General features: G+C 42.8%; 1 protein-coding gene across 6 annotated transcripts in view; it reads right to left on the minus strand.

Annotated features, from left to right (window-relative positions):
* Nucleotides 1-1,713, minus strand: part of TUBGCP3 (tubulin gamma complex component 3) — a 103,832-nt gene extending 102,119 nt beyond the window's left edge. For 2 of the 6 annotated variants that reach the window (XM_003832096.4, XM_008957465.4), the window contains exon 1: nt 230-564. In XM_003832096.4, the coding sequence (XP_003832144.1) occupies nt 230-305 (76 nt within the window). In that variant the 5' untranslated portion in view covers nt 306-564. Of the gene's footprint in view, nt 1-229 lie in introns of all 6 variants that reach the window. The other 4 variants (XM_008957466.4, XM_008957467.4, XM_008957468.4 and 1 more) reach the window with 3 other exon arrangements.
* Nucleotides 1,714-15,985: the final 14,272 nt, after the last annotated feature.

Consider the following 15,985-nt stretch of genomic DNA (forward strand, 5'->3'; position numbering starts at 1 on the left):
CTCCGCCCCGGTCCTGGCCCCCAGCCCTCCGCTGTCCTCCCCGGCTCCCTGACCCTCGAACCCCAGCCCTCCGCTCCCTCGTCCGGGCCCCACGTCCTCGGCCCGTCCCCCAGCCCTCTGCCCGGCCCTGCATCCTCGTTCCTCCAGCCCCGGAACGTATTAGGGCTGCACGCGCAGGGAGCAGCCCCCGGGACGGGTCTGCGGGCTTCGCGTCGCCCGGCCACTGTACCTTCGCTCCTGCCCAGGATCCTGCAGCACAGGTTCTGCAGCAGAACGTTCGGCGACTTCTGGTCCGGGGTCGCCATCCTCGCCCGGAGCCGTGCACGGGGGTCCGGGCAGAGCCGCCACTGCCGCCGCACGCGCAGGGACCGCGGCCCGCGCCCTTCCTGCGCCCCGCAAGCTGCCTGCTCCTGACAGGCTAAGGCGCGGGCGCCGCCGGCCACCAGGGCGCCATTTTAACGGAACCCGCCGAAAGCGCGGGCGCTTCCCACAATGCCCCGCTTCTTCCCTGCGCCGCGGCCGCGCGTGCGGCTGCCTAAGCGTTCCCGGCCCTGTCCGGTGCATTCCCCCGGCTGCTGCCCGGCCGGCCGAGAAAGTTCCGGGCGACAGGTGGCCCGAGGCCCTCGAGCTGCGCGGACAGAGCGGCCCCGGAGTCGCGAGCGTGACGGGCTTGCTTGGAGGGCACTTGGTGGCCGGTAGCACCATAAAGGCCATAATTTGGTGTGGGGGTGTGTGTTTTAACGGCATTGGTTTGATTCACACTTCTGATTAAAGAAGCCTGTTTAAAAAAGAAAAGAAAAAAGAAGCCTGTTTAAAGGGTGCAGGGTGTTAGGATTGTTAACGTGCAGTGGGCAGTTCACCTGCTACGCTATCCAACAGGCGCCCTGCTCAGGCCCGACCTCGCACTGCCGCGCAGGCCGGTCCCCCCGGCCCGGGTAACTGGGACGTCCTGGGAAAATAAATTAATCACGTACGGAGTGAGAGAACAGGAGACCTGCCGAGAAAAAGATCGATAAGCAGACAATTACACCAAGCCAACTTCAGTGCAATCGTTAAAGCTTACACATGGGTGCACGCTTGGGAGCCGTGAGCTACCATGTTAAAAGGCCAACTTCCTAAGGAAAAATGATGGAAAGAGATCCCGAGATCCTATGAAATGGAAGAGGGAGGACAACCCAGCTATTCCAACATCCCAGCTGAGGCCAGCCACACACGTGACTGTCTGCAAAGCCCGTCGGGCCTGGGTCCAGCTCAGGTTGCAGAATTGTTGGCAAGTAAAACGTTTGTTGGCGTTCTGACTCAAAAACATGGAGACAAAGCAGACTTGTAGGATATTACAGTCAACAACTAGACCCTACAGCTAAAGGACTGTCTCCTTGCATGATGCAACAACCATCACAGCTCTGCAAGAGCAACCAAACCACCAAGGATGCGATCACCCCTCACTGCCTTCGACCCGCATTCTGTGGAAACGCTTCTAAACTTGCATCACACTCAACACGATCAGTTAGTAACTGGCTTTTTATGAAGTTATTTTCTCAGCCGCATACTACAATGTCCAGATGTCATCTAAATCCTGCCACCCTCTCCCCCACCTTCAGCTGAAACGCTGCATGACTGCATCATCTTACCTGACCAGCTCTCTCCTAGGACAGACATGCAAGAAACCCCCCTCACTAACGCTGATGTTATTTGGTTTACAGATGGCTCTTACTTAAAGGATGCAGCTGGAAGGTATTACACTGGTTATGCCATAGTGTCTTTGCCCAAAGAAATAGAAAGTGCTTGTCTTCCAGGAGCAATCATCTCAACAAGCAAAGTTAATAGCATTAATTAGAGCCTGTCAGTTGGCAAAAGGAATAACTGCTAATCTTTATACCAATAGCAGGTATGCTTATAGAGTAGCTCATAACTTTGGAATGCTATGGAGACAAAGGATTTTTAACCTTTTCTAGTCAGCCCACAAAAAAATGGGTGCCTTGTTTCAGAATTATGGCAAGCCATACTATTGCCAAAATCATTAGCCATTATCAAGATTCCAGGCCATTCAAAGACACTCAAAAAAGCAAGATAAGCCAGTTAGCAGGTAGTATAGCAAACAGGGTGGCCATAAACATATCTGAACAAAAAGATCAAACCATTTTGGCCTTTAAGGAAGTTAGATTTTTATGTAAAATTAGCTCAATCTAAATCTCCAAAAACAGGACGAGAAAATTGGGAAACAAAAGTGGCACATGCGCTTCTGAGACTGATGTACGGTTTGACCAAATGTTCTACTCATACTTCCAACTAAGTTACAACCATCTTTCTTTTTTTTTTTTTTCTTTTTCAGATGGAGTCTCGCTCTGTTGCCCAGGCTGGAGTGCAATGGCGTGAACTCCACCTCCTGGGTTCACGCAATTCTCCTGCCTCAGCCTCCTGAGTAGCTGGGACTACAGGCACCCGCCACCATGCCGGGCTAATTTTTTGTATTTTTAGTAGAGACGGGGTTACACTCTGTTAGCCAGAATGGTCTCGATCTCCTGACCTCATGATGTGCCCGCCTCGGCCTCCCAAGGTGCTGGGATTACAGGCGTGAGCCACCGCGCCTGGTCCAGCCATCTTTCTTAACGTGCATACACGATGTGACTCACTGGAGCCCTGATAAGATTATTGATTTCTTGAGGAGAACAATGTTGTTGGAAACCTTCTCCAACTGTTGCTCATAGGTATACAGTCAGGGCTGTCTTCCCAGAATATAATGCAAGGAAACCTTGACCCAGTTCTCCATGTCATTTTCCTTTACCAGAAGGCCCTTTCGAGGGATGGCAACTAGATTTTTTCAGCTACCACCATCACAAAGATACAGGCACATCCTAGTGATGGTTTGTGTATTTTCTCATGGGTAGAAGCATTTCCATGCAGAAGAGCAGCAGCCTTGGCGGTAAGTAAAATTATCTTAGAGAAAATTATTCCGACTTGGGGAGTTCCTCAAGAACTTTATAGCAACAGAGGCACTCATTTCACTGCACAAATAATCCAGTCAGTATGCAAAATCTGGCCCATTTTCCAGCATTTCCATTGTGCCTATCACCCCAGTCATCTGGGTTAGTAGAATGCACAAGCAGAATAATCAAAACTCATTTGGCAAAATTAACTGAAGTTTTAAAACTCCCTTGACTGGAAGCTCTTTCTTGTTTTTGCTTCACCTAAGATCAGCCCTTATGGGTAAACACCAACTGTCTTCATCTGAAATTATAACGGACAGACCTATGAAATTGTCTCCAGGAAATTGTAAATCGATGATATTAAAAAGGGACAGGTTGTATTATTGCAGCAGCCTCATGAGGCACCTAAGTAAAAACTGTTATTTAGTAAAAGATTCTTTCCACAGTGAGCTCCAAGAAGCCAAAACTCAAGGAACACATACTTCAGCCAGGAGACTTTGTAGGAAACAGCATCCTTTAAAGGACTTTCTGCACCAAGGAGGAAGGAACCTTATCAGGGACTCCTAACCAACCCTTGTGCCGCTAAGCTTAAAGGAGTTGGTTCCTGGATACCTGCCACCCGTGCAAGGAAAGCTGCTTTGTCAGTTTGGACTTCATCTCAAATCGGTGATCTAAAACTAAAACTCTCCAGAACCGACAAGGATGAGAAGAAAACGACATGTGAGGTGATCAGCCTTCTCAAGACACCTGACCAGGCCTGTATCTAGACAAACCCTTAATATAATCATCGTCAGTAGATGAGGAAGGTCTTCCTTTACAAGTTCCCACCACACTTCCTTCTTTTTGTCCCTAGTTCTTCTGTTTTGTTGCTACCATCACCAGCCATTGCCCATGAAACAAACATCTTCTTGCAGTAGGCTTGGGCCTGTGCTAGTAAATTACAGGACAACACTCGTTAGGTGTGTGGCCTCGCGCCCCTTTCTGGTGGTTCTGGCCTACCATGGTGGCAGCTCCTCTTCAAGGACAAGAGTAGACAGAATATCAGAAATGTGTCTGTGTTTCTCAGGACGGTCATTGGTGCTTAGCACTAGTATGATGAAGGCGAGTGTGCATCACTGGCCTATTAATAATACTTTACAAAGCAAAGCCATAGGAAGAGCTTTTCAGTAAAAGTCCACATACCTTAATGCTGGTACTACGCCAACTGAGAGATTAGACCACTCAGTATCGGGATGGCATAACACAAACTTGGGATGGTTTCACCTGACTTACCCTCTCTTTGGGTCAACTTAGTTCACGTGCCCCTTTACATTGGGAACAAAAGAATCATATCAAAGATCCCTGGCCCAGGAGCACTGGAGATATGGGATGGAACCCAGAGAACAGTGCATCTACACCATTGTGTTACAGAGTCCTGGCTGGCATGCCACTGAGTGGGCATAGTGACCGGGTGTTTACTGGTTGGCTCCAGATGGAACATCTGGACTCTGTGATAATGACCTATGGCCATGGTTACCCCCAAGGTGGCCAGGACACCATTCTCTGCATTATGCCTGGACATAGGATGGAATAGTTCACAACCGACATAGATAGTAGATAAAACTAGGTAGTCTGAATAATTCAAAGTATGGACTTTGATTCATAATGCTTCAATACTGGTTCTTAAATGTAACAAACAACACACTTTTAATCTGTGCATTGTGAGGTGCTGAGCGAGAGGGGCCAGCTGCCAGGTGCCGGGTGGTGGGTGGGTCAAAGGCCAAACGCAGGTTCCGCCAGGCAGGTGTCACTCCCGGCAGGAGTAGAAACCAGAGGCCTCACTGAGGGTGCCAGCCCCCACCCTGGTGTTTCATTTTCCCCACGGCACTGGGTGAAGGTTAGGTGTGTCTGTGAAGACAGCAGTGAAGGGATACTGTCTCACTGCCCAGAGAGCCCCTAACAAAAAGTTTCTGCCATTCTATGGCCCTGGAGTCAGGGGAAGAGAGAGAGGGAGGCAGCTGAGAGTGGAAAAGTGCTGAATACAAAGTCAGAGTGGGAAAAATGTCTTCCAGGCCCCCTGAAAAGGAGGCTTTGGCAGAGGTACCTATGACAGGCCTCAGCCAAGGGACCCATGTGGTCTCGGAAGGGAGGTGCCTGGGTTGGGCACAGGGGATACCCAGGGCACCCAGGTCCTTCCCCGCAACAGCCTTCAGACACGGCAGTGCACTGGCCACACACTATGAGGCAGCCAGGTGGGGCCTTTGTCGTCATCCGTGGTCAGACCTGAAAGATCCCACAGGGCATTTGGGCTGCAGCCAGCCAACTTTCCAGGCAGCATGTTGCATTCCAACTCTGTTTCAATAAAACTAGTTTCGAAAAAGAAAACATTTCAAAATATTGATGGGATGCTGCTAAGTTTTGATCGTTGCATTAGAAAGAAAGAGATTAAAGGAATAGTTTAAGCTTCCGCACCAGGAATCTAGAAAAGGAAAACCAAATCAAGCTCAAACTAAGTAGAAGGAAGGGGAGTGAGATCAGAATGGATGCTGGGCGCGGTAGCTCACACCTGTAATCCCAGCACTTTGGGAGGCCGAAGTGGGTGGATCACCTGAGGTCAGGAGTTTGTGACAAGGCTGGCCAACATGGTAAAACCCCATCTCTACAAAAATACAAAAATTAGCTGGGCGTAGTTGTACGCACCTGTAATCCCAGCTGCTCAGGTGGCTGAGGCAAGACAATTGCTTGAACCCAGGAAGCAGAGGTTGCAGTGAGCCACGATGACACCACTGCTCTCCAGCCTGGGGGACAGAGAGAGAGACTCTATCTAAATTCCAAAACTTTGGGAGGCCAAGGGCAGATCGCCTGAGGTCAGGAGTTTGAGACCAGCCTATCCAACATGGTGAAACCCCATCTCTACTAAAAACACAAAAATTAGCCAGGCTTGCTGTCGTGTGCCTGCAATCCCAGCTACTCGGGAAGCTGAGACAGAAGAATCCTTTGAACCTAGTAGGCGGAGGTTGCAGTGAGCTGAGACCATGCCACTCCAGCCTGGGTGACAGAGCAAGACTCCATCTCAAAAAAAAGAAAAAAAAAAAGATCCGAATGGCAAACAGTGACCTAGAAAACAGTAAGACAAATACGGAAAACAGAAGAAACTAAAAGAAGTTGATTCTAGGAAAACAAACTGATCAGATTTGCTAGACTGGACAAGCCAAAAGGAAAAGAAAAAAACAGAAATATGCCAAATCAGGAATAAAAGAAATAACATACAAGGGTCCATGGTGAAACTAAAAATATCACAAAGAAATTTAAAAATGTTTAAAAAAATAGATAATTTAGATAAAATGGACAAATTCCTAAAGAGACATAAATTACGAGCACTGACCAACAATGAATAGAAACTTTGAACAGGTGTATAAGTAACCAAGTTGAATTAGTAGTTAACTACATGCCCACAAAGAAAAGATCTGAGCCAAATGGCTTCACTGGTGAATTTTCTCAAATGCTTAAGAAACAAATGATATCAATCTTACAGGAAATAGAGACAAAATAACACTTCCCAAATATTTTACAAGGCCAGTATTAACCTGATACCAAAGCCAGGCAAACACATCATAAGAAAACTATAAAATGAGAAAGGTACAACTTTTTAACAAAGTGATTGCAGATTAAATCCAGCAACATGACCAAGTGGGGTTTATCTGAGGAATGCAAGGTTGGGCTAACATCTGAAAGCCAATTAATGTCATAACTCCTCAATAGAATAAAAGAAAAAATCCATATGACCTTCTAATAGCCACAGAAAAAGCATTTGACAAAACCAACCCTTTCATAATAAAAACTCCCAACCTATGACTACAAAGAAACTTTCACAACCTGATAAAGGTCATCTATAAAATAAACCTGCAGCTATCTAAGTTTCAGAGAATCATCTTTTTGTCTTATTTGTTTCCTCTGTTATGTCTCTGCTTTTATTTCATTAATCTCTTCATTATCTCCTTCATTCTGTTTGCTTTGGGTTTATTTGCTCTTCTATTTCTAGATTCTTGAGGTGAACACTTAGGTTATTGTTTGAGACTTTTCCTCTTTTCTAATGTAAACATTTAGTGCTATAAATTTCTGTCTAAGCACTGCTTTGCTGAGCTTTTGAATTTTGATATGTTGTATTTTCATGTTTATTCTGTTGAGTGTACTTTTACGTATTTCTCTTGATCCTTATTCTTTGACCCATGGATAATGAAAAGTGTGTTATTTCTTTTTCATGTGTTTGGAGATTTTCCTGTTATTTTGTTGTTGATTTCTAGTGGGGGTAAGAGAAGACAGACTAAGATTTTAATTCTTTTAAATATGTTGAGGTTTGTTTGATAATCAGAAGTGGTATATCTTTTTATATGTTTTGTGGGCACCTGAAAAGAATATATATTCTGCTGTTGTTGATCGCCATGTTCTCCAAATACCCATTAGATCCAGTTGATTGTTCATAAGTTGTTTTCTGTCCTTGTGAATTTTCTGTTTAGTTGTTCTATCAATTGGCGGGAAAGGAGAGTAGGGTCTCTAACAATAATTGTGGATTGCTGTTTCTCTTTTCAGCTCTATCAATTAATACTTTTTTTTTTTTTTTTTTGAGACGGAGTCTCGCTCTGTCACCCAGGCTGGAGTGCAATCTCAGCTCACTGCAAGCTCCACCTCCCGGGTTCACACCATTCTCCTGCCTCAGCCTCCCAAGTAGCTGGGACTACAGGCACCCGCCACCACACCCAGCTAATTTTTTTGTATTGTTAGTAGAGACAGGGTTTCACCGTGTTAGCCAGGATGGTCTTGATCTCCTGACCTCGTGATCCACCCGTCTCAGCCTCCCAAAGTGCTGGGATTACAGGCGTGAGCCACCCTGCCCAGCCAATTAATACATTTTGCAGCTCTGCCATTTAGTGTATATATGTTTAAAATTGCTATGCCATCTTAGCAAATTGACCTTTATCTCATTATATAATTGTCTTGGCTCTGAAGTCTACTTTATCTGATATTAATAGGACTGCCTCTTTTGATTGTTTGCATGGTATATATATTTTTCTATTTTTTTCCCCTTTCATTCTACTATGTGATTGTGATTGAAGGATAGACAGCATATAGTTGGGCCATGTTTTTTTAATGCTGCCTTCTAATCTCTATCTTCTAGTTGGTATATTTAGACCATTTACATTTGATGTAATTTGATATGTAAGGCTTGAGTCTGCTATTATATTTTTTGTTTTCTATTCATTCTCTGTTTTCCATTTCTCTCTTTTTTGTGCTTTCCTGTGAATTATTTGAACAATTTTTTTTAGAATTCCAGTTTGATTTGTCCATAATGTTTCCCAGTGCATCTTTTTTGAGGAGTTTCTTTAGGTGCTACTTTACATGTACATAACTTATTTCTGTCTACTGCTGTTGATATTTTACGGTGTGAATGAACCCAATCTCCTTTTGTGTCCCTTTACATTCCCCTGTTTATGATATAAATATTTCCTCTACAAACATTGAGAACCACGCTAAATGGTGGTACTGTCTGTGCCTCACATATAATTTAGAAAACTCAAGAGTAGAAGAGAGCCTATTGTAGTTATTCATATTTTCATTCTTTTCATTGTACTTTCTTCCTGATGTTTCGTGATTCTGTCTTTTATCATTTCCTATTTCAAGAATTACCCATTCTTTTGGGATAGGTATGATGGCAGCAAATTCTTTTTGTTTTCCTCCATGTGAAATATCTTGACTCTCCTTTCATTCCTGAAGACTATTTTCACAAGATATAGAATTCTGAGTTAACACTTGATAAATGTTGTGCCACTTCCTTCTGGCCTTTGTGGTTTGTAGTGAGAACTTTTCTTTCATTCAAATAGTTTTCCCCTGATGCTAGGATGTTATTTCTCTCTGGCTGTTTTCAATATTTTTTTTTTCTTTGTCTTCGGTTTTTCGGAGTTTGACTATGAAATGTCTTGACATGGTTTCCTTGAGTTTGTTCAGCTTCTTGAATCTATAGGTTTATGTCTTTTGCCAAATTTGGGGATTTTTCAGACATTATTCCTTGACAACTTTTTAGTCCTATGCACATTCTGCTCTCCTTCTAGAACCCTGGTGATGTGGATGTTAATTATTTTGTTATAGTCCCATGGGTCTCTGAGGCTTTCTTCATTTTTAAAAAATATATTTTCTCTTTGTTGTTCAGATTGAATGACTTCTATTATTCTAACATTTCCAGACTTCTATTTTGGGTAATGAAAGACTAGTTAATTCAGACCAACCCTCCCATTGCAAACACATGGAACTAGTGGATACAATATAAAAACCATATGTTCAAAGGTACTGGAACATAACGCAGTGAAAAAACCTGGGAACCAAGATTTGGGAGAATAAGAACATATAGAAGGATGACCTTGGCATTTGAAATGCTTTTCCCCCATGGATTTCCTCCAATTTCCAGAAGAAATGGCTGGGATACTGACAAGCTGAAACTTACTTTAAACTTACTTCTGATCTTACAAAAACAAAAATTGGAGTTTATGGCATGATAAGGAAGAGAGTGGTGGCTGGTCTGTCAGCCTGACTAATGGGCTCTTAAGGTTGCTTAGGGATCTGGGTTGGGAACTGATGGTAAAATTGCAGAATACAGACTAAGCTGTAAATAGATTGTCCTCTTTAGGGATTTGTGCTCAGCTTTAAATTATCTTAACTTATGATTGGATTAAGATGGTGTGCAGGATTGCTAGTGCCCCTAGTACTTGCAAGAATCAAACATAAATCCCCATTAGAGAAATAAAACTTCATTCTAGCCTCAAAGTACCTCTATAAGCTTTCACATAGTGTCTCAGTCACACAATACAATTTAACCAGTCAGGTGAGGAGACAACGAGTGTTTTGGAAAACCAAGAGAAACAACAGAAAACTAGAAAGAGATTTACAGGTGTTACAGACAATGCACTATGAATAAGATGCTCAAGGGAAATCAAAGAAAAGATTGGGAATGTTTGGCAAAGAATTTAGAGAACAACAACAAAAAAAAGCCAGTAGGAACTCTAGAACTAAAAAACATTAACTGAAATTAAAAATCAACGTGTGACCTTAACAGCAGTTTAGATACAACTAAAAAAAAAAATGGTGGTGACATGAAGAAAACAGACACATGAAAACATGCTGAGAAAAGGATTTAAAATATGAGAAAGAATATGAAATACATAGGGGACAGAGTGAAAAAGCATAACATTCATATAATTGGAATCCAGAAGGAGGGGAGAGAGAAAATGTGTCAGAGACAATAACTGAAGAGAACATGGCCAATGACACTCCCAATATGGCAAAAGACATCAAGGCAATGGTAAAAGTGCCACAAACCACAGCCACACTTGCCTAAGGAAAGCCATGCCGAGGCAAATGTAAGCAAAATCCTCGGAGAGCAAAAACAGAGACAGTCTTAATAGCCAGAGGAAAAAAGAGGTTATCGTCAAAGGCGCACCAATTAACCTGATAGTTGATATTTCAGCAGAAAGAAAACATAGAGGCCAGATGAAGATGGAATTATATTTCCAAGTGCAGAAAGAAAACAACTGCCAATCTAGAATTCTATACTCAGCCTAAATACATTTTACAAAGAAAGAGAAACAAAGGCTTTTTTAGAAGAACGGAAATGAAAAAGATTTACCACCAGCAGATTTATAGTAAATGAAACACTAAAGACCATTTCCTTCAGGCAGAAGAAAAATGATACTAGATGAAGGCTAGCACTGTAGGCAGGAACACACAACAGTGGATGCCATGAATACAGGATAAATATGAATGGATATTGATTAGAAAAAACAATGTTTTAGGTTTAACATATGCAAACTTAAATACATAACAAAAATATCTCACCAATAAAGAAGACGGTAAATATTATTAAAGTGCTCTGTTATCTTTGAAATGTCCTAAAAGAGGTAAAAGTACCATTTATATTAAACTTTGATATGTCAAGGATATTTGTTGTAGTTTCTAGGGAAACCATTAAGTGAAGAGTGAAAATACTGATAACTATCAAACTAATAAAGAGTAAATTATCACCGGGTACGGTGGCTCATGCCTGTAATCCAAGCACTTTGGGAGGCTGAGGTGGGCGGATCATGAGGTCAGGAGATGGAGACCATCCTGGCTAACATGGTGAAACCCTGTCTCTACTAAAAATACAAAAAATTAGCCAGGCATCGTGGCGCACGCCTGTATAGTCCCAGCTACTCAGGAGGCTGAGGCAGGAGAATTGCTTGAACCTGGAAGGTGGAGGTTGCAGTGAGCCAAAATCGCACCACTGCACTCTAGCCTGGGTGACAGAGCGAGACTCCATCTCAAAAAAAAAAAAAAAAAGTAAATTATTAGACAATAAAAGGTTTCTATCAATACAAAAAAAAAAGAAAGAAAAATGAACATACTGCAAGAGGGATAAAAGAATATAAAGACGGCAGAGTTAAACCAAAATATCTCACAAGTTACATCAAATATAAAAGCACTAAATCCACAGAGGTAAAGTACAGTTCTGATCGCGTATTATCAAGGGTGCATACTGTCAACATGACTTGTCACTGTTGGTGGTAATAACTTTGATCACCTGACTTGGGGTGCTGTTTGTCAGGTAAAGTTATTCTATGAGGTTATTCTTTTTCTTTTTCTTTCCATACTGTAGTCTTTGGAAACAAGTCATTACGCAGCTCACACCTAATAAATGTGTCCTTACGCTCCACTTCCCTACGGATAGAATCTCCACATAAATTATTTACCATTGTTCTGACTGAGAGAGTTGTCTATTCTCCCTCATTTATTTATTTATTCAATAGTTTATTTATATTAGTATTTATGGGCATTTAGTTTATACTTTGAGTTATAATCTAAAACTACTTTGCTATGGTTTTTTGTTTTTTGTTTTTTCTTATAGACGGAGTCTCACTCTGTTACCCAGGCTGGAGTGCAGTGGCGTGATCTCGGCTCACTGTAACCTCCGCCTCCCAGGTTCAAGAGATTCTCCTACCTCAGCCTCCTGAGTACCTGGGACTACAGGCGCATGCCACCAGGCCCGCCAAATTATTTTTATTTTTTATTTTTCTTTTAGTAGAGACGGGGTTTCGCTGTGTTGGCCAGGCTGGTCTCAAACTCCTGACCTCGTGATCCGCCTGCCTTGGCCTCCCAAAGTGCTGGGATTACAGGCATGAGCCACTGCGCCCAGCCTACACCTTATGTTTTATACCATTTTAGATTTTATACCATTTTTATACCATTTTAGATTTACAGAAAAATTGAGAAGATAGTACAGACTGTCACACGCCTCTCCCCATCTCCCCACCCCCTGCAGCTTTCTCCTATAATTAGCATCTTGCATTAGTGCACAGTGAATGGACCAATATTAAAACATGATTATTAACTGAGGTCCACAATTTGCATTAGTCCATGCTAAGACTACGAATCCCACACTTGTGCACCCACTGTGTCATCTCTTCTCCATGAAATGGATCCTTTTAGCTGAGGCGACGCTGGTGGGATGCTGCGGTAGAGAATTCCCAAAGACGGCTGCAAATCATCCCATCCGTCTCTGTGTGAGTCTGTTTCTTCTCTCCATGATGTGGATTAGTTTTAAAATTCTTTTATATTCTATCTCTCATGTCACACTTGATATTATAGGGGAAAAATGCATTCAACCTGCCTAAACTGGAAGCTGTATGATTAATGAGGTTATCAGTACTCAACCCAATTAATATAACGAGCTTCTGATTGATTGACTAAAACTAGTGAACAATCTTTAAAATTACAATTAATTTATAAATTTATACTCACTTTTCTTTTATGAGATCAGAATGATTTGTTGTTCTGACATCATATCAACGGATTGAAACTTCAACCAGGCTTTGAAAAACTCCTATCTTTCAGGAAAATGTCATTAAACTGTTGAAAGTAGATGGATAAATTACTTTAGAAGTCAAGAAGTCTTTTAAACCACTCTCCTTTCTGTTATCTTGCTTTATGAGCATGTAGTGTTTCTTCTTATACTTAAAAAAAATTGGAATTAATTTTCAAAGGTTGACATTTGATAAGGCTTTACTATAAATATCGCTAGGATCGAAGGATGCTTTTTGCCTCTCTCTCCAGGCTGGCAAGCAGAAGCCACTACTCGCCTCTTCTCCAGAATCATTTTCGCCTGTATTCTCCTGTCTTATAACTCAGGTCTATAGTTACGGTTTTTGAGGCACATTAAGTTTTTGAGTATGGTGTTTAAGGGGAACACTGTTTCTTTGATTCTAAACGTATTTTAATTTAATTTTAAAACACAATTTAGCTCACACCTGTAATCCCAGCACTTTGAGAGGCCAAGGCAGGTAGATCACTTGAGGCCAGGGGTTCAAGACCAGCCTGGCCAACATGGCGAAACCCCGTCTCTACTCAAAACACAAAAATTAGTCAAACACAGTGGCGTTTGCCTGTAATCCCAGCTACTAAGGAGCTGAGACAGGAGAATTGCTTCAACCCAGGAGGCAGAGGTTGCAGTGAGCCAAGATCACGCCACTGCACTCTAGCCTGGGCCACAGAGCAAGCTTCTGTCTAAAAAAAAAAAAAAATTAAAAGAATACAAATGACTTTTCATAATGGTGATGAAATATCCTTGTTTGGACACAAAATTCCATGACTAATATTTTAATCTTCTCTCATCTTGCTCTTCCTCATATGGCCCATTTAATAATGCACTTGCCATGAACTTTAACTTCAGTTTACTTATAAACTGGCTTTCTTTGTAAATTGGTTTAGTGTTCTCATTCTGTCGCCTGGGCTTGAGATGAGGGTGGATTCATTCTCTCGGTAGCGTTAACAGCGCTTCACAGTTCCCACGGCTCTGGCCAGGGCTGCTGTGAGGACTGGATGAGGTAACGAGAAGTGTGTGCTGAGACATCTGTGTTCGCCCAGGTGGCCTGTGACATCTGGAATGTCGGGTTCTGAGGTCAGATCACTCTGGAAGGTCAAGACCTTTGGAGTCAGTTGAAGGTAGCAGTTGGGCATGCCCCAGTCAGTTCCGACTCATCCCCAGCCATGTGAGGTGAGCTCCATGTCCCCCCTTTTCAGGCCTATAAAACCTTCTCAAAGCCTCTTTCCGGATTCATCTTGCTCTAAAATATTGATTTTCATGACAGGATATTCCTTGTGGCCAATCAAGTCTATTAAGCTTCTGGAAGCCAGAGGGTAGGAGAACCCAGGTGCCCCAGGGCCATGGCTACAGAGAGCCCAGAAGAGTCCTGGGGTCCGCACTTCCTGCTGTGCCTCTGTAGCCCCGGGATGTCACTGCTGTTTTCATAAGTTATGATCACTGCACTATTGCTCCTTATGCCAGGCGCTTAGCAGTTATATCTCCAATCCTCACAACAACTGAACAAGGTCAGTCTTGTTCTCCCCATTTTATAGAAGTGGAAGCTGCAATATGAAGTTGTGAGTAGCCTGCCCAAGTTCACGGTCGGGGAGACCAGTGTTCGAATCTGTGCAGCGAGCCCCCCCAGGCTGTTGCTTTCTAGCTGTATGGCCGTGCCTCGCATTCAGACATTTGTGATTGCTTAATATATTTTAATACACTCTCCAGTGTCTTTAGCCCTTCAGTCCTAAGGAATTAGAGGAAAGCATCCAGGGAGAAATCTGATAAGACATTTGAAAGAAAGAAGTTAATGAGTTTCCGGATGATTAGAGCGCTTATTCCCCTTCTGCTTGAACAAAGCGCTTCACCCAGATTAATAATGTAAAGATGGAGAGCCTCTGTCCACCACAGTACCTGCAGCTGCAAACTCTTCCGTGAGCCACCACCGTGGTCAGAGGAGGTCTCAAAAGACCTTCTGAATAACTCTTTTCCCTCGGCACTGAGCATTGTACTCCATGATTGATTTGAAACACATGAATGCCCAGACGGGCCATTTATTTCTATAAATATATGTTATAAATTACCCTGGCGGCAGCAGGCTTCAGTTCACCTCTGCATAGGAGAGGAAAACATTTGTTCTTTGTCATATTTTTATATTTCATCTGCCTCACAAAACAATTGAGTGGGCTAGTGACCAACCATGCACTGCCACTGCTAAGTGTTCATTTTACCGAACGTTAGCTTGAATGTATTTTTAAAGATACAGCTGGAATTTACAGATGAGTCTGTATAATTTGAGGCAGACACTCAAAACCAAGAAACTCCCCCATCATGTGTTTTACACATTAACGGTTTTATTTTGCACAAATTATATTTCTACACAATGGCCCAGCTAACATTTATTTAGTGTATAATGTGACTATAAGATTACCATGTAAATATTCCCAAAGCAAGACCTGCATTATAGTCTGGTGTGCAAAGTCGGTTTTCTGTTAAAAAGCAGCTGATTTAATAAAGCACAGAAAGAGCTTGAGGCCGAAGACTGGGGTTGGGTGGCTCTACTACTGATGAGAAGAAATCATTTTACTTCCTCGCGCCTGCATTCTCAGCTAAGAGACACAAACTGTAGTATTTTATCAATTTTGGATTCTTATTGAAAGAACCAAATGGATCGCATCCGATAAAGTTTGACCTTGCCTTCCGATTCTCCTCCAGGCTTCTCCATCCATGATCACAGATTTGCATACAAGAAGAACCGCGAAGTTATCTTTGCAGTTTCCCAGCCTATCTTTGTATTAAAAGTTCCAGAATTTACTCCACCTAAAACTGGGCAAGTCTTTGCTCTTTCCTAATGATTTTATTTAACTACTAAATCTCTAATATTTGGTAGATTTTGTTTTTTTAAAACTTAGAAGATATGAAGAATTCCATATAACGATCCTAAATGTGCTAGGTGTGGTGGCTCACGCCTGTAATCCCAGTGCTTTGGGAGACTGAGGTGGGCAGATCACAAGGTCAGGAGATCGAGACCATCCTGGCCAACACGGTGAAACCTTGTCTCTACTAAAAATACAAAAGAAATTAGCCGGGCATGGTGGCATGCGCCTGTAGTCCCAGTTACTTGCGAGGCTGTGGCAGGAGAATTGCTTGAACCCGGAAGGCAGAGGTTGCAGTGAGCCGAGATCGCACCATGGCA

Source organism: Pan paniscus, chromosome 14, assembly GCF_029289425.2.
Source record: "Pan paniscus chromosome 14, NHGRI_mPanPan1-v2.0_pri, whole genome shotgun sequence".
In the NCBI taxonomy this organism is placed as follows: Eukaryota; Metazoa; Chordata; class Mammalia; order Primates; family Hominidae; genus Pan; species Pan paniscus.